Genomic DNA, 20,069 nt, shown 5'->3' with positions numbered 1-20,069 from the left:
ATAAAAACTGGACAGCAGTTATAATTAGATCATATTTAAATGAGGTTTTATTATAAAAAACAATGACTTATTTAAAAAAAAAAAAAGTAGAAAAATATGTTACGGTCGAGTACCGGTACGGAATCCCAGGTACCGTATCAGTTCACATGCGCACGTTGCAATCAAACAGCACAATACTTACAGTACTAACACTTTTTAGGCGCAACAAAAGACTGAAGTGATTAGCCAACACACCACAAACCATACACTACTGCCACCTAATGTCTTGCCAATGTTATTGCAACTTAATACTTGCAAATGAGACTGATAATAAACTAATATAAAAATTGGACAGCAGTTATAATCAGCTCATATTTAAATTAGGTTTTATTATCAAAAACAATTATTTATGAACACACACAAAAGTAGCAAAATGTGTCATGGTTAAGTACCGGTATGGAATCCCAGGTACCGTATCAGTTCAAATGTGCACGTTGCAACAATCAGCACAATACTTACAGTATTAACACTTTTAAGTGCACAACAAAAGACTGAACTGATGATCCAACACACCACAAACCATACACTACTGCCACCTAATGTCTTGCCAATGTTATTGCAACTTAAAACTTGCAAATGACTCAGAAATGTGATAACAGATGTAAAAACTGGACCGCAGTTATAAACAGCTCATATTTAAATGAGGTTTTTGTATCAAACGCAATCATTTATCAACACTTTAGTAGCAAAATATGTTATGGTTGAGTACCGTATCGGTCCAAAAGTGCATGTTACACATCCCTAACGAGCGACGACTAGAGATGTCCGATAATATTGGCCTGCCGATATTATCGGCCGATAAATGCTTCAAAATGTAATATCGGAAATTATCGGTATCGGTTTCAAAAAGTAAAATTAATGACTTTTTAAAACGCCGCTGTACATATCCGGTAAAACACGGACATAGGGCACACTTGCCAAACCTCTCGATTTTCCCGGGAGACTACCGAATTTCAGTGCCCCTCCCAAAAATCTCCCGGGGCAACCATTCTCCCGATTTCCTCCCGGACAACAATATTGGGGGCGTGCCTTCAAGGCACTGCCTTTAGCGTCGTCTACAACATGTCGTCACGTCCGATTTTCCTCCATACAAACAGCGTGCCGGCCAAGTCACATGATATATGCATCCTTTACACACACAAGTGATCAAGAGCCATACAGGTCACACTGAGGGTGGCCGTATAAACAACTTTAACACTGTTACAAATATGCGCCACACTGTGAACCCACACCAAACAAGAATGACTAACACATTTCGGGAGAACATCCGCACCGTAACACAACAGAACAAATACCCAGAACCCCTTGCAGCACTAACTCTTCCGGGACGCTACAATATACACCCCCCGCTACCACCAAAGTTACATTGTTTAATGCATCCAGCGGGGCATCACAACAAAATTAGGCATAATAATGTGTTCATTCCACGACTGTATATATCGGTATCGCTTGATATCGGAATCAGTAATTAAGAGTTGGACAATATCGTCAAAAAAGCCATTATCGGACATCTCTAGCGACGACCGTTAATAAAAACATTGAAGTGTCAAGTTTTTGCAGCAGCTTTATTGAAAAAGGATTTCCAACACAAACGTTTAATTTAAACAGCGTGATTTGCACCTCGACACACAACATTCTTCTTCTTTTGTCATTAAGAGAAACTAAAAGATAGATTGTCCCGGCTTGTGTTTTCTCGTACTGGCGAGGTAACGGTCGAGCTTTGTCGGCGCGTCAGTCGGCTCTTTCAAAAAAAGAGGGAAGGTTCCGAACGTTGTACTAAACACTGGAAGTATCATTCTTGTTTGGCGGCGACACCGAGCGAGCAAACGGTGGCCTGCCGGCGTTTGGGTAAAAAACGCAACTTCAACCTTCCACCTTCTAAAACGACTTTGCCAAAGTTTTGTGAGCGAGAGAGAACGGAGGCAAACACTTGCAAAAAAAGAGTCTCGGCTCACTTTCCTTCCGTGGCGACGACACACCTTCAAACGGCGCCCGCCGCTGCTGCCGGGACCGCTGGCGGCGTGGTGGTGGCGGCGGTGGCGGCGGTGGTGGCGTTGGCGCCACCCTTCCCTCGGTGTCGCTGGCCGCCTCGTCGCCGTCCTCCGCCTCCGGACTTCAGCTGCAGGGAAAGTCATCATCATGTCTTACTGTCTTCACTCTGGGCTGAGCCAGAGCAATACAAATATATGACATTACTGACACTTTTAAATGACTACAAGTACAGATTAGAGGCCTTGAGTTTTGGTACATGGTGTAATGATAAGTGTAATGATAATTTGGTACATGGTGTAATAAGTGTAATGATAATTTGGTACATGGTGTAATGATAAGTGTAATGATAATTTGGTACATGGTGTAATAATAAGTGTAATGAAAATTTGGTACATGGTGTAATGATAAGTGTAATGATAATTTGGTACATGGTGCAATGATAAGTGTAATGATAATTTGGTACATGGTGTAATGATAATGTGGTACATGGTGTAATGATAAGTGTAATGATAATTTGGTACATGGTGTAATGATAAGTGTAATGATAATTCGGTACATGGTGTAATGATAATTTGGTACATGGTGTAATGATAAGTGTAATGATAATTTGGTACATGGTGTAATAAGTGTAATGATAATTTGGTACATGGTGTAATGATAAGTGTAATGATAATTTGGTACATGGTGTAATGATAAGTGTAATGATAATTTGGTACATGGTGTAATAAGTGTAATGATAATTTGGTACATGGTGTAATGATAAGTGTAATGATAATTTGGTACATGGTGTAATAATAAGTGTAATGAAAATTTGGTACATGGTGTAATGATAAGTGTAATGATAATTTGGTACATGGTGCAATGATAAGTGTAATGATAATTTGGTACATGGTGTAATGATAATGTGGTACATGGTGTAATGATAAGTGTAATGATAATTTGGTACATGGTGTAATGATAATTGGGTACATGGTGTAATGATAATTTGGTACATGGTGTAATGATAATTTTGTACATGGTGTAATGATAAGTGTAATGATAATTTGGTACATGGTGTAATGATAAGTGTAATGATAATTTGGTACATGGTGTAATGATAATTTGGTACATGGTGTAATGATAAGTGTAATGATAATTTGGTACATGGTGTAATGATAATTTGGTACATGGTGTAATGATAAGTGTAATGATAATTTGGTACATGGTGTAATGATAAGTGTAATGATAATTTGGTACATGGTGTAATAAGTGTAATGATAATTTGGTACATGGTGTAATGATAAGTGTAATGATAATTTGGTACATGGTGTAATGATAAGTGTAATGATACTTTGGTACATGGTGTAATGATAAGTGTAATGATAATTTGGTACATGGTGTAATGATAATTTGGTACATGGTGTAATGATAAGTGTAATGATAATTTGGTACATGGTGTAATGATAAGTGTAATGATAATTTGGTACATGGTGTAATGATAATTTGGTACATGGTGTAATGAAAATTTGGTACATGGTGTAATGATAAGTGTAATGATAATTTGGTACATGGTGTAATTATAAGTGTAATGAAAATTTGGTACATGGTGTAATAAGTGTAATGATAATTTGGTACATGGTGCAATGATAAGTGTAATGATAATTTGGTACATGGTGTAATGATAATGTGGTACATGGTGTAATGATAAGTGTAATGATAATTTGGTACATGGTGTAATGATAATTTGGTAGATGGTGTAATGATAATTTGGTAGATGGTGTAATGATAAGTGTAATGATAATTTGGTACATGGTGTAATGATAATTTGGTACATGGTGTAATGATAATTTGGTACATGGTGTAATGATAAGTGTAATAATAATTTGGTACATGGTGTAATGATAATTTGGTACATGGTGTCATGATAAGTGTAATGATAATTTGGTACATGGTGTAATGACTATTTGGTACATGGTGTAATGATAAGTGTAATGATAATTTGGTACATGGTGTAATGATAATTTGGTACATGGTGTAATGATAAGTGTAATGATAATTTGGTACATGGTGTAATGACTATTTGGTACATGGTGTAATGATAATTTGGTACATGGTGTAATGACTATTTGGTACATGGTGTAATGATAAGTGTAATGATAATTTGGTACATGGTGTGACCAGTAGATGGAAGTCACACACTAGAGATACGTGTAGACTGCAATATGACTCAAGTAAACACAAAAACATTACATGTTCTATTAAAAATTATTAGCGTAACGTTAGCTCATTTTGCTGTGTGTGTGTGTGTGTGTGTGTGTGCGTGCGTGTTACGGACAGCAAAGCCCTGTCTGTCTGATATTTAATTTTACCTTTTTCTGTGTTGATGGAGCTGTGTTGAGGCAGCAAAAAAGGACATTATGTTGAATGAAGAGTTTCTGTCTCTGATAGTTGATATAATAATGTAAGTGCATCATTAAGCCTACATGAACTCCATGGTGTTCAGGGATGAATAGTCTCTCCTATTGCTATTGTACCATTTTTTCATTGTACTAGTTTTGAATGGCAGGGTCCCTGCTATCACATGTTGATAAAAATATAACATTTACATAATAAATCAACTACAGGCTTCCCAAATGCTGTAATAAATTAAGCATGATGAGTTGACTTGAAACTGTTTAATGTTGCACTTTTTATATGTAGAAGAAAAGTTTTGTCATTTTATTTAATCTGAGCAACAACTTGAGGCAGTTTAATGTTGATTAACGTGGGCAGAATTATTATGGTGTTCCCAATATTAAAAGGATAAAGCCATTGTTTACAAATTTGGTAAATAAATGACCAAAAAAATTTATATTTTGTTGTTTTCTTACTGTACCGAAAATGAACCAAACCGTGACCTCTAAACCGAGGTACGTACCGAACCGACATTTGTGTGTACTGTTACACCCCTATTTTTTTGTGATTTTTGCTGGTGGTGTGCCTGCGGATTTATTCAACGCAAAAAATGTGCCTTGGCTCAAAAATAGGTTGAAAAACATTTTGACCAAAGAACCACCATTAATATAATATGGATGAACTCTAATATTGTAATAGATGGAAAGCCTTTCTTTTGGAAAAATATGTTTGAAAGAGGAATCATTTTTGTCAATGATATTATTAATGAGAATGGTAAGATTATGAAGTATGATGAATTTACAACTATGTATGGTGATGCTTGTTCAAGCTTTTCATTTAATCAACTAACAGGAGTCATTGGGAAAAGATGGAAACAAATAATTATGGAAATACTAAATTATTAGTTTGTAAACCTCTAATAAGAAATTCGAGTTGGCAAAAAGGAACTAAAATAAATAGAAAAATATATAAGTTTTATTTAATAAAGAAATCTTTGAAGGCTGCCCCATACAACACATTTGGAAAATGGGAGGACTTTTTTGACTGCCCGTTGCCGTGGGATGCAATATTCAAACTAATCTATAAAACTACTATTGATGTGCAAAATCGTTATTTTCAAATTAAAATTATTTATAACTTCTTACCCACGGGGAAAATGTTAAAATTATGGAATATGACAGAGTCAGATGACTGCCGATTTTGTTGTCAGGAGTCTGAATCCACCCTGCATTTGTTTTGGTATTGTCATATTGTGTCTTCCTTTTGGGTGGAAGTTGAAAAAATGTGTTTAAGGATTGGTTTGTTTATGAAGCTTGATGTGGTTTCTGTTATTTTGGGAGAGTTCATTGACAATCATGATTTAATCAATTTAATTATAGTACTCGGTAAAAGGTTTATTTTTAAGGCCAAAAACAGATATTCACTTAGTATTACTTTCTTTAAAACATTTATTCAGTATTTTTTAACTTTAGAAAGTTACATGGTTGAAAACGATAATGATGCCAAAAAATATAAAAAAAGATGGGAAGTCCTCAAAGGCTTATGTTGAAAGTGTAATTATGTTTATAGATTACATGTTATCTGTTGTTGTATTCCCTCATTTTTAGTGACCTGAACATAAGATGGACTGTACATACATTTTTTGTTTTTTTTGTTTTGAAAATGTAATTTTGTTTATAGATTATATGCAATCTGTTGTGTTCCAAAAATTTTCTGTTTTTTTTTTCTTTTTCTTTTTTTTTTTTCTCAGTGTACATGAATGAAGGTGTGTGTTGCTGGACCCGACTTGGACATTATCTGGACTGGACCTGGTTTAAAAAAAAAAAAAAAAAAAAACTTTAAATGAAGCTAATTTCATTTACAGCCAGGTCTGGTGAAGATAGGGTCCTTTCTTTCCTTTTTTTTTTAACTTTTTTTTTTATAGATAAGATAAATAAATATTTTCTTGGATAAAAAGGAAAGTAAAACAATATAAAAATAATTACATAAGGGAGAAAAAAAAGAAAAAAAATAGTAATTAAATGAAAATGTTAGTGGACCAGCAGCACAAACAATCAAGTGTGCTTCAGGGACTGTGTTGTGTCCCTTGCAGAAGTGTTGTCCATGTTGTGGAAACCAGAATAATGATAGCAGAAAGAAACAACCCCTTTTGTGTGAGTGGGTGTGTATGAGTGTGAATGGGGGAGGGAGTTTTTTTTTTGGGGGGGTTGATGCACTAGTTGAAAGTGTATCGTGTGTTCTTTTCTATGTTGATTTAATAAAAAATTAGAAAAAGAAAAAAAGAAAAAGAAAAAAAAGAACCACCATTACATGTTATGTAGACCACAAGGAAGTCTTTTACATTTACAAAAAATCCGGTGCGCCTTTTGTATGAAAATAGACCCGCTGGTCGGCAGTGCGCCTTTTAATCCGGTGCATCCTATGGTCCGGAAAATACGGTATATGGTCCGTATCAAAACAAGCGGAGTTGCAAAATGTCCAGACTGTGCTGGCATTTTTACACTTTTCCGTACAACCAGGTGTTACTTTTTGAGATGATTAAAGCCAAATGGAGTTTAAATGCCAACAGCTGTCAGCGTTATGAAGTGTATCATGCATGATATCCATTTCAGGCCACACTTGGTGCTCACCGTGAGTGACGCCGAGTTGGGACTGAGCGGCCGGCCCTCCTCGGCGCTCTTCTTGCCGGCCAGCATCTTGGCCTGCTGAGCCCTGGCCGCCTGGGTGTTGACTGACTGCAGCAGCTGCAAACACGTTTCATTAAATACATATATTTATCTTTCACAGAGATTCGAGGGAGACGCTACCTTCATGATGGTGCCCACAGCTTTGGTGCGCCCCTCCCTGAACACCAGCTTCTGGTCGCAGTGCAAGTACTCGGGCGTCTTGATGAAGCGGAAGTGGACCGAGGCCTTGTCGCCGGTCCTCAGGCAGTCTTTGTTCATGGTCAGGATGGTGGCGGTCTGACGGATACTTCCACAGTGGACTGGTGAGCACGCAAACACCTCATTAGTTTGGTTCCAGTTTCACTAATTCCTCAGTACATTCCCCAAAGCATTAAAATTTACTGTTTTTTTAAAGAACATAAATACATCCTTGCGGTTTATGCAACAAATTATATGATGATGTCACAAGCTTATAAAAGTGGCTGCTTAGTGTCATTAATTAACAAGATGGAACCACATGTGAGGTTTTATGGAGGTAAATTAGGTCCACAAGTTTTCTACTTGAAAACATTTACTTTGAAACTGAAAGTTCAAGTTTTGAAGTTGAATTTTGAAAAATGCATCATCCATCCATCCATTTTCTACCGCGTGTCCCTCTAAAGGTCACGGGAGCCCAGCAGTCCATTCAAAATGAAAAGATAAAAATTTTTTCAGGTTGATTATAATTTTAATTCACACTTACAATTGTTTTAAATGAATTCCTAATTATATAATTTATGAGTTATAGTTCTATATTCTGATGTTTATTATAAGTCTGGAAAAGAAGGTGAAACTGTAAAAAAAATCTAAAAAAAAACAGAGGCTTAAATATCAAAATGTGAGTGTGAAAAATACAAATGAAATCCATTAAAAGTGTGAATAAAAATTATATTCAACCTGAAATTAATGTGTGCACTTATTTATATTTTGAATACAATGATGGATTTTTAAAAATTCAACATCAAAGCTTGAACTTGAGTCACTTAAAAAAGAAAATAATTACTTTATTCCTCATTAAAGTTAAATAAGTTGTTTTTTGTCCTTGTATTCTCTTTGAAATGTTATTTTAAGCTCTTTGAAACAAAATACATACCGGTAATTTTATTACCTCAAACATCAAAATTAATTGATTTATTATATTCATAAACAAAATAGTTTGTTCTCATTGTATTCTGTTTAAAACCAGAATAATTGTACACTTTAAAAAAAGATATATACTGTATATATTTTGTTTCTCATAAAAGCTTGTTTTTTATTCTCTTTTAAAAAAGTGATTTATTCTCTTTAAAAACAAAACAATTATATTCTCTTACAAATCAAAATACATTATTTTATTCATTATATACACAAAATACTTTTTCATTTTATTTTCTGTAAAAACAGAATAATTGCTTAATTGTTTGATCATTTAAAAACAAAAAAACGGTCTCATTTTCTTTTCTTTTAAAAAATACTAATTGTTGTAATTTTAATACCCTTTAACAAGAATATTCATTCTCATTTTATTCATTTTAAAAAGTAAAGAAATGGGTTTTTCATAAAAGCTAAAAAAAAATTGTTCCTTTACGGTTTTTAAAAAAAAAGGGATTTTATGCTCTTTAAAAACAAAATAATTATAATCTCTTACAAATCAAAATACATTGTATTAATTTTATACACAAAATAATGTATTTTCATTTTATTTTCTTTAAAAACAGAATAATTGTTTATTTTATTTTATTTAAAAACAGAAAAGCTGTCATTTTATTCTCTTTACAAAAATAATAATTGTCCCTATTTTAATAGCTTTTAATAAAATTATTTGTTCTCATTTTATTCACTTTATAAACAAAAATACATTTTGTTCCCCATAAAAGCTAAATAAATTGGCTTTTTATTCTCATTTTTAAAAAGTTATTTTATTCTTTTTAACAACAAAATTATTGTTACTTTCTTTTCTTTAAAAACAAAATAAAATATATGAATAAAATAAAATAAATAAAACAATAAAATAAAATGAATAAAATAAAAACCAGTATTTGTTATTCACTTTAAAAACAAAAATATTCTCTTTTTATTCCTCATAAAAGCTAAATACAAATATTCTTCTCTTTTTTAAACATTTATTTAAAAAAAAGAAAAAAATAATGATTTTATCTATTTTTTTTACAGTATTTGATTCTGTCTATAAACAAAATAATTTGTTGTTATTTAGGTGTACTTGCAAACGTTTTGCTCTTATTGGTCAGAGGGTGTTGAAGGTGTGGGCACTGACCCATTGCCTGGTAGCGCGGGGATATGGTAGTGGGGTGGTGGAGCACCAAAATCTCCGCCTCAAACTCCCAGGTGGCCTGCGGCGCCAGCTTCGGGGAGACCATCACCATTCCTTTCCTTATGTACGAGCGTTTGATCTGAAGCGGCGGGAGGGGGAGGACCAGAATTAGAACCACAACACTGGCTCCTCCCACAATACAAAAGTGACGACGGAGTTGAAAACCATTCAACTCAAGTCCTCCCGCTCACCTTCTTGAGGGCGAAGGACGCCGTCTGTCCGCCGCGCACCTCCTTGACGGACATCCTCTTGCGGTGGATGGATTTGACGGCGATGGGGATGAAGGTGCCCAGAGGGTCGGGCCCCAGGAGCAGCGTGTCGTTGAGACGGATCACCCCTCGTAACGTCGTCCCGGACACCACCGTGCCGACGCCCTGGTGAGACAAGTGGGCGACGCGGAGATCAGGATGGTTCGCAAATAGGAACGGGCTTTCGCTTTTCTACCTTCAAACTCGAGATCGGCGCCGATATTTGGCATTTTAATGTATATATCTGTATATACCTTTTTTTTTGTTTAACAAACTACATCAGCAGATACAATATGTACCTTTATACAACCAATATTTAGTACTTAAAATAAATAAATATTGTAAATTCCGGAATATACGCCGCTACTTTTTTCCTACGCTTTGAACGGCTTATATTATGGATTTTTCTTCACCGACGGCCATGATGCAAATAGTTTTCAAAAACACAAGCAGCGACACTGAACAGGTGTGTTATTGTCTGTGCCGTGGCGCCCTCTTGTGGACGATTTTGCTCACTGCAGGTGCTGCAAGGTCAACGTCAACTACTGTGGACGTTTCATCAAAAAGTGCCTCCTCTGGTTCTTTCTTTCTTTAGTCTATTTCGAACATGAACACACTTACAGAATAATACATCACACAATTTCACATCATTTCACTTTACATCATGCCCGAAAAGGAGTAGGAAGAAGAAAAGCTTATTTAATCCTACCCCTTTCCCACTTCAGAGCGTTTAACAAATATATACATTTATTTACTGACTTTTTTTTATAGTAAAATGACATCCATGAATGAGTAATACAACAGTTTTGTAATATATAATTAAGTCAGTCATTATGAACATACTGAGATGAAGAATATCTTATTTTCAATAAGGTTGAAAGTATTTATCATAATTCTTCTTCTTTGCACTTTGTAAGCACTATTCATTTGAACAACCTCTATTCCTTTAAGACTTACCGGTAGTTTACTTAACTACAAAGTAAACACTGTCGATAAATGTATTATTCTGCCCTTGCTACTCGTTTCTAGCATGCGCAGATAGTTAAACGCATGAAGAAACAGAAGCTCCAGAATTTTTGTTGGGGATTGACGTTCCTTCCTTTGAATTCATTTCCTTCTTTATTTTCTTTTTCATTTAGGATTGTAAGACTCAACATATAAACATAAAATACAAAAGTATAGCGTCCGTTTTGCATTTTACATAATGTCCATTGTGTATTTTAAATGAATAAAATAGCTTTAGTGTTAATACATTCAAACAACTGCAAATGTTTACGTGTATAGAATATAGTATAAAAAATTGCACACAATGAATTTGACTCATCACCATTAAACCTGAGGTGTAGCGTTATCTCACTTTAGTGTTCAAATTTAGCACTTCATGTATTAAACCAGCTCTGATCGCCCAAATAAAAAGCTTTGGCGGGCCGCTTATGACCCACAGGGCCGCCAGTTAAATAAGCATGGTCTACAGTATTTCCTTCTGTTTAGTGCTTTCGACCGGAAGTACAAGTGCTCCAAGCAACATTTGTTAAGTTTTACAATATAACTAAATAAATTCTTACTTACTAAACCGTCCCATGTGTGATGTCCGCAGAGAGTGTTTTCATGCATATTTGTACGTGCTATCGTGATGTAATGACGCTAGCGCCGTTAGCATTAGCCGATATGCGAACACATTTACGAGTGTCTGTGTTAGTATTATTAACTTACAACGACATTCTTTTTGTATCGTTTCAGTTTCACAAATTCCTCAGTAAATACACCAAAACGTCAACGTGGAGTTATTGAGTTTGTTTAGCTGATTGGAGAGCTAACTTGACATGACGATGACTTCTGTTTTGTCTGATCAGCCGTTTTACTGCCGTGTTACAGACACCTGTTTGGAAACACTTAAAGTATGTAAATAAACATGTATAATTAGAGATGTCCGATAATATCGGAATGCCGATATTATCGGCTGATAAATGCTTTAAAATGTAATACCGGAAATTATCGGTATCGGTTTTCAAAAAGTAAAATGTATGACGTTTTAAAAGGCCGCTGTGTACACGGACGTAGGGAGAATTACAGAGTGCCAATAAACCTTAAAGGCACTGCCTTTGCGTGCCGGCCCGGTCACTTAATATCTACGGCTTTTCACACACACAAGTGAATGCAAGCATACTTGGTCAAAAGCCATACAGGTCACACTGAGGGTGGCCGTATAAACAACTTTAACACTGTTACAAATATGCGCCACACTGTGAACCCACACCAAACAAGAATGACAAACACATTTCGGGAGAACATCCGCACCGTAACACAACATAAACACAACGGAACAAATACCCAGAACCCCTTGCAGCACTAACTCTTCCGGGACGCTACAATATACACCCCCCAACCCCGCCCACCTCAACCTCCTCATGCTCTCTTAGGGAGAGCATGTCCCAAATTCCAAGCTGCTGTTTTGAGGCATGTTAAAAAAAAAATAATGCACTTTGTGACTTCAATAATAAATATGGCAGTGCCATTTTGGCATTTTTTTTTTCCATAACTTGAGTTGATTTATTTTGGAAAACCTTGTGACATTGTTTAATGCATCCACAACAAAATTAGGCATAATAATGTGTTCATTCCCCGACTGTATATATCGGTATCGGTTGATATCGGAATCGGTAATTAAGAGTTGGACAATATCGGATATCGGCAATTATCGGATATCTCTATTTTTAATATATTACTGTGTAAATAACTCATTACACAACGTATATATCCGGTGCGTTTTATATATGAAAACATTTTTTTTTTCTTCTAAAATTGAGTGGGTGTGGCTTATATACCGGTGCGCTCTATAGTCCGGAAAATACGGTGCTATTCATGTTTAAACAACTTTTACTGCAAATGAATATGGGCTCTAAATATTGTTCATCAGACTCCTTTACTACTAATCATCTGTATCGGCCCTTAAAAAAAACAAAAAAACGTATCGGTGGATCTCTTAACGTGGACGCCATCTTCCAGTACGTACCGGGACGGAGTACGTGTCGTCTATTTGGAACTCTGCGGGCTCGTCGTCGTTGAAGTTGGTTCTGGAGGAGAGGAGGTTGAGGAACATCTTCAGGAGGTCCATGTTCTCTCCCGTCACGTTTGAAATCTGGAATATGGGACACATCCTGTAGGGGCGGAGATGAAAATGATATTACACGACGGTCGCTTAATAAATACCGTATCGTATTCACACACTTTCACTTGCTACCTGTTGGCCCTGGCCCAGAAACACAATAGAACACAGCTGGTCTGCCAGAGCATAAGAAGATGGAGCAGACAGTATATATAATGAGTGGTGTAAATACACTTTTTGGAACTATTGAAGTCATGTGACATGGCAACCTCCGTGGCCATCACTAACCAAAAAATGTATAGTAAGTCAAAAAGGTAAAATTGGGAAAATTGGGTCAACTATGTCACGCTCCATAAACCTGACTTTAATTTTTCGAATTAGTGATTGTATTGCCAAAAAGAAAGGGAAAGAAAAAAGAGAGAGAGAAAAAAAAAAGGGGATTACTCCCTACAAGTGTATATGTATGTATGTATGTATGTATATATATGTATTTATATATTTATATATATATATGTATGTATGGGTATATATATATATATATAGGTATCTGTTTATATTTTATTTTATTTCTGATTACTATTATTATTAATGTATTATTATTTATTTTTCTTCTTTTTATTTTTTTTAATTGTTTTTATTTTTTTTAATGTTTTTATTTTTTCTCTCTTTCTTTGTTTATTTAATTGATGTATTTGTAGATATTACTTTGTTTTTTTTGTTGTTTCTTTCTTTTTTGGGGGGGGGGTGAGTGGTATGGGTGGGATATAAACAAAAATATTTTGACATTTAGGGCAGACAATAAATATATGATTGATGTGAATATGATGTAATGGATAGGAATGTCTGATGCTGGATGTCAATTAAAAAAAAAAAAAAAAAAAAAAAAAAGTAAGTCAAAAAGGTAATCAGGACTTCCTAGCTTTTGTTTCCTTTTCATGGTTTTATGCATCATGGCCAATTATGCACATTTGACGATGACATCACTGCCTCGCTGATGACTACAACTTGTCTATACTGTTTTAAACAAATAAAAGAATATATGAGGCAGAAAACTAAATATTCATATTTGGATGGAATTACAAGGAGGACACTTTGGGAAACTTTCATGAAGATTTATTACCGTTTGTCCCTGAGAGGGAAGCAAACACGAGTACAACATTTTCACACTAACTTAAAGAAACACTTTTCTTTCTCAAAAAATGCTAATGGATCATTTAAATGATATTAATGTTTTGACTCGGTTTGGTAAATCAATGATTTAAACTGCAGTTTACATTTATCACTCAACTATTTACCCCCAAACAATGTTCCCTCTAATTTTCCATCTGATCCGCAGGTGTGTAATTTGTTGTGAGTTCACGCACTGTGTTGCTTCTGTTCTTTGAACAAGGTGATGTTCATGCACGGTTCATTTTGTGCACCAGTACAAAAAACACATTGTCTTGAATTTGAAAAAAACAAAAACATCCTATTTTTCACTAAAGAAGGGTTCGGTGAATGCGCATATGAAACTGCTGGGGTTCGCTACCTCCAACAAGGTTAAGATACCATGATACAAGACGCGTATTGTATCGTGATACAAACTGTATCGCCATACGTATTGTATCAGGATATGCATTGCACCGTGATAGAGATTGTATCGTGATACGTACAGTATCTTATCGTATTGTACTGTACTGTGATACATGATGCGTATTGTATTACGGTACGTATAGTATCGTGATGCGTATTGTATTGTGATACATATGTACTGTATCCCGATGCGAACCTGAAAAAGTATGCACTTGGAGTCCTGTCGATCTTTGGATCCACATATGTATGTGATCAGGTGTTCTCCGACATGAACTTTATTAAAAACAAACATGGCACACGCCTCACAGATGAGAGCTTACGATCCTGTCTGAAGATAAAGGTGACGTCATACAGCCCTCATGTGGAGACGCTGTGCGCTGCGGTTCAGGAGCAGAAATCACAATGACCAAGTATGATAAATATTTTAATTTCCTATAATTTTGCTTATATTCACATTTTTTAATTGTTCAGTGAAATGTATTATTATTATTTATTATTATTATTAATTTTTTAATTGTTCAGTGAAACTTATTATTTATTATTATTAGTAATCTTTTAATTGTTCAGTGAAATGTATTATTTATTATTATTATTAATTTTTTAATTGTTCAGTGAAATGTATTATTATTTTTTTATTTTTTTTATTGTTCAGTGAAATGTATTATTATTTATTATTATTATTAATTTTTTAATTGTTCAGTGAAATGTATTATTATTATTTATTATTATTAGTAATTTTTTAATTGTTCAGTGAAATGTATTATTATTATTTATTATTATTAATTTTTTAATTGTTCAGTGAAATGTATTATTATTATTTATTATTATTTTTATTAATTGTTCAGTGAAATTTATTACTATTATTATTAATTTTTTAATTGTTCAGTGAAATGTATTATTTATTATTATTAATTTTTTAATTGTTCAGTGAAATTTATTATTATTATTTATTATTATTATTAATTTTTTAATTGTTCAGTGAAATGTATCATTATTATTATTATTATTTTTTTTTTTTTTTTATTGTTCAGTGAAATTTATTATTATTTATTATTATTCATTTTTTAATTGTTCAGTGAAATGTATCATTATTATTTATTATTATTATTCATTTTTTAATTGTTCAGTGAAATAGACATGTTATTATTCAGGTTGGCGCCAGTAAAAGGATGACGGCACAGAGAGAGGACGGCATTTTTGGTTCTCTGCCAGTGGATCATTTAAGTTTGGCGTTTTGTTTTTTCATGACTACAAGGAGGACTTAAATAGACATTAAGTATTTTACTTAACCTTCAACCCGACGTCTTTTTCGGAGTTAAAAAAGGTTTTGTTGCATGCGGAAATGTTATTTCATTTTCTCTGCAGTCGTTCATTGATTTCATAAATGTAACCCATAATAGTTTGTTTATACATAGCACAAAGCAAAAAAACTTTATATGCAGTGTTATTTCATTTTAAATTTCAAAAGAGTTTTGTGGCCCCCATTGTTTTCTTTCATTTGTGAAACGGCTCAAAATGGCTCTTTGAGTGGTAAAGGTTGCCGAGCCCTGGTGTAGTGATACATACACATTATATGGTGATGCGTATTGTATCATGATACATACTGGATCTTAATGCGTACTGAATCGCGATACGTACTGTATTGTGATATGTAGTCAATCAGTCAATGTTTATTTATATAGCCCTAAATCACAAGTGTCTCAAAGGGCTGCACAAGCCACAACGACATCCTCGGTACAGAACCCACAAAAGGGCAAGGAAAAACTCACCCCAGTGGGACGTCGATGTGAATGACTATAGTGTAGTGTATCATATTGCGATGCATACTGTATCGTGATATGTACTGTATTGTGATACGCAGTGGATCATATTGCGATACGTACTGTATCATATTGCGATGCGTACTGTATCGTGATGCGTACTGTTTCACGACGCGTACTGTGTGGTGATACATACACATTATATCGTGATGCGTATTGTTTTGCGATACATACTGAATCTTAATGCGTACTGTACCGTGATGTGCACTGAATCGCAATGTGCATTGTATCGCGATACGCATTGCATCATGATACGGACTGTATCGTATTGTATCGCAATGCATATTGTATCGCGATGCATACTGTATCGAGATGCGTACTGTATTGTGATACGTACTGAATCTTAATGCGTAATGTATCGTGATGCGCACTAAATCGCAATGCGCATTGTGTGTGGGGCGGCGTGGCGCAGTGGAAGAGTGGCCGTGCGCGACCCGAGGGTCCCTGGTTCAATCCCCACCTAGTACCAACCTCGTCATGTCCGTTGTGTCCTGAGCAAGACACTTCACCCTTGCTCCTGATGGGTGCTGGTTAGCGCCTTGCATGGCAGCTCCCTCCATCAGTGTGTGAATGTGTGTGTGAATGGGTAAATGTGGAAGTAGTGTCAAAGCGCTTTGAGTACCTTAAAGGTAGAAAAGCGCTATACAAGTACAACCCATTTATCATTTATTGTATTGTGATGCGCATTGCATCGTGATACGGATTGTATCGTATTATATCGCAATGCGTATTGTATCGCGATGCGTACTGTATCCCCATGCGTACTGTATCCCGATGCGTACTATATCCCGATGCGTACTGTATCGCGATGCGTGCCGTATCGCGATGCGTACTGTATCCTGAGGGGTACTGTATCGTAATGCGTACTGTATCGTGATACGTATCGTATTGTGATGCATATTGTATCGCAATGCATATTGTATCGAAATGCGTACTGTATCCCGATGCGTACTGTATCCCGATGCGTACTGTATCGCGATGCATATTGTATCGCGATGCGTACTGTATCGCGATGCGTACTGTATCGAGATGGGTACCGTATCCTGAGGGGTACTGTATCGTAATGCGTACTGTATCGTGATACGTATCATAGTGTGATGCATATTGTATCGCAATGCGTACTGTATCGCGATGCGTATTGTATCGCGATGCGTACTGTATCGAGATGGGTACAGTATCCTGAGGGGTACTGTATCGTAATGCGTACTGTATCGTGATACGTATCGTATTGTGATGCATATTGTATCGCGATGCGTACTGTATCGCGATGCGTACTGTATCGCGATGCGTATTGTATCGCGATGCGTACTGTATCGAGATGGGTACCGTATCCTGAGGGGTACTGTATCGTAATGCGTACTGTATCGTGATACGTATCGTATTGTGATGCATATTGTATCGCAATGCGTACTGTATCCCGATGCGTACTGTATCGCGATGCATATTGTATCGCGATGCGTACTGTATCGCGATGGGTACTGTATCGTAATGCGTATCGTAGTGTGATGCATATTGTATCGCAATGCATATTGTATCGCAATGCGTACTGTATCCCGATGCGTATTGTATCGCGATGCGTACTGTATCGCAATGCGTATTGTATCGCGAAGCGTATTGCATACCTGCCAACTTTTGAAATCAGAAAAACCTAGTAGCCAGGGTCCAGGGGCCGCAGGCCCCGGTATGTCCAGGACAAAGTCCTGGTGGGGGGTTCAGGCTTCGCCCCCCGACGCAAAATGATTATTAGCATTCAGACAGGTTAAAATGTTGCTAAAACCATCACTTTTCTATCAGTCACAGTGACTTTTCAAAACAAAAATATTACAGCAAAAATCATATGGGTTGATTGACATGTTTATTCTGTAAACTAACTTCAATAGTTTGAAATTATTTTGACAGTTAATGCCAGTTATCCTGTCAACCTTTCACAAGACTTCAATTTGTTAATTGAAAGTATAAACACTTTTTACAGTAAACAAATGGTAAAACAGTACTAAACAATTCCATTAAAAAAAAAATTGGTGTCATTATTAACTTTCTGTCCAAGCTTGTATAATCTACTGCCTTGTTCAATTGTAAAAAATATTCTGTGCCTAAAATTCACATTTCTATCACAATTATCATACTGTAAACATGGTAAGCTAACTTCATTAAAATGAATAGTCCTGTCAATAGCATGGATTTACAATTCAAATGTAGTTTTTTTGTAAGCCTTTCAAAAGAATTCAAAATATGAAAAATTCATGAAAATTAATTTAAGCCATCAGACACTTGAAAAGTGGCACATCACATCTCTAATGTAATCATTTTAACTTTTCAACAGAAATAGCACTGCAAAAATATTAAGGACATACTTCTGTATTTTGGTAGTTATTCTGTCAACATTTAACAAGATTTCTTCAACTTGGACTTGAAAGCATAAATAGTATAAACAATTTTAACAGTATAACAGTACTAAACAATTCCAATAGATAACATTGGTGTCATTACCTTTTTGTGGCTAAAATCCGAAAAACGTTGAAAGTTTTCCACTTGTATCGCTAGCAACGGCATTAGACTTGTGTCTTTTTGTCCCAACGTGGTCTTTTACATCACTAATTCCTCCGTGTCCGATCGAAAAATCTTGTCTGCACAAGGTGCAATTCGCGTAGTTTTCACCCTTTTTGGAACGGATAATTATTCCCGGATAGGCTTTTGAATATTCTTCACGGAATGACTGCAGTTTTCTTTTCGGTTTAAGACTCGTTTGCGATTTTTTTTCTCCGGCTGATTACATGATCGTTCGCTCGTTTGGAAACAATGGCCTCGTGCTTGGCAGCGGTGCTATAAATAGCCTTGCGCATTTAAAATTGTTGTTTTTTTTAAATTAATGAAAAAACGTATTTTTTATCACTGCAACCGTAACCCGGAATAGGTTGATGAAAACCGTACTAATTACGGGAAAACCGGAGTAGTTGGCAGGTATGGTATTGTATCGCGATGCGTACTGTATCATGATACATATTGCATTGTGATACGGATCATATTGTCATAGATATTGCATCATGATACGTATTGTATCGTGATACTTATTGCTAATGCTAATTACTGGGCTAACCTGACAGGATGCAACAGAAACAGTTTCCACAACAAAGCGCCCTCTCACCTCTCCGAGCTGAAGTTGGACGCCGTGACGATGACGTCGTCTTTGTTCTGCACCAAGACTGGTATTTTCCTGCAGCCCGGAGACTTCAACAACCTCTGCAGTAACTTGAGGGTTTCTGGGGAGAGGAGAAAGAAAGCCTTCAGGTGTGTCGGTTGACGCAGGACGAGGTGTGGCGTGACGAGCACCTTGCAGGACGTTGACGGGACACATGTCTATCTTGGTGACCACCACAAACACCGGGACGTTCAGAGCCAGAGCAAGACCCAGGTGCTCCTTGGTCATGCCCACAATGCCCGCGTTACTGCCAACCTGGAAGGTAACAACAAGGCGGCACATTCTTGGTTTGGAACAAAAAGAAGATCAAGAGGTCCACTGAGACCAAAAAAAGGAGTTTTCACCAGAAAATATTTCACTTGAAAAATTGTACTTTAGTGCCATCTTGGGTCCTGCCAGGAACCTCCCAGACTGGAAAGTTCTGTGACAGGATCCTCCCACACATTATTTGTTTATATTCCCTTTCATTTTTAAAGGGAATAAAACAATTATTTTGTTTTTATGAGAAGAAATAAGTGATTTTGGTTTAATGAGAATAAAATGATGACAGTTAGTTTTTAAAGACAATAAAATGAGAACAATTATTCTGTTTTTAAAGTGAATAAAATGACATCAGTTATTCTATTTTTAAGGAGGAAAAAAAAGAAAAGTATTCTGTTTTTAAGGAGTATACATTGAGAATTTTTTTTTTTTTTAAAGGGAAT

At 35.7% G+C, this 20,069-nt stretch overlaps 1 protein-coding gene across 1 annotated transcript in view; it reads right to left on the bottom strand.

The window, feature by feature from the left end:
• Positions 1–1,585: 1,585 nt before the first annotated feature.
• LOC133621844 (GTP-binding protein 1-like) overlaps positions 1,586–20,069 on the bottom strand; it is a 35,936-nt gene continuing 17,452 nt past the window's right edge. Inside the window, exons 7-14 of the mRNA XM_061984242.1 lie at positions 19,497–19,620; positions 19,312–19,426; positions 12,682–12,826; positions 9,612–9,794; positions 9,364–9,499; positions 7,212–7,390; positions 7,035–7,148; positions 1,586–2,158 (exon numbers count right to left, since the gene is read on the bottom strand). Coding sequence (XP_061840226.1) covers positions 2,021–2,158; positions 7,035–7,148; positions 7,212–7,390; positions 9,364–9,499; positions 9,612–9,794; positions 12,682–12,826; positions 19,312–19,426; positions 19,497–19,620 — 1,134 coding nt within the window. The 3' untranslated portion in view covers positions 1,586–2,020. The remainder of the gene's footprint in view (positions 2,159–7,034; positions 7,149–7,211; positions 7,391–9,363; positions 9,500–9,611; positions 9,795–12,681; positions 12,827–19,311; positions 19,427–19,496; positions 19,621–20,069) is intronic.

Source organism: Nerophis lumbriciformis, linkage group LG25 (assembly GCF_033978685.3).
Source record: "Nerophis lumbriciformis linkage group LG25, RoL_Nlum_v2.1, whole genome shotgun sequence".
Lineage (NCBI taxonomy): Eukaryota > Metazoa > Chordata > Actinopteri > Syngnathiformes > Syngnathidae > Nerophis > Nerophis lumbriciformis.
Note: the sequence above shows the minus strand (reverse complement) of the source record. Positions and strands in the feature narration are given on the sequence as shown.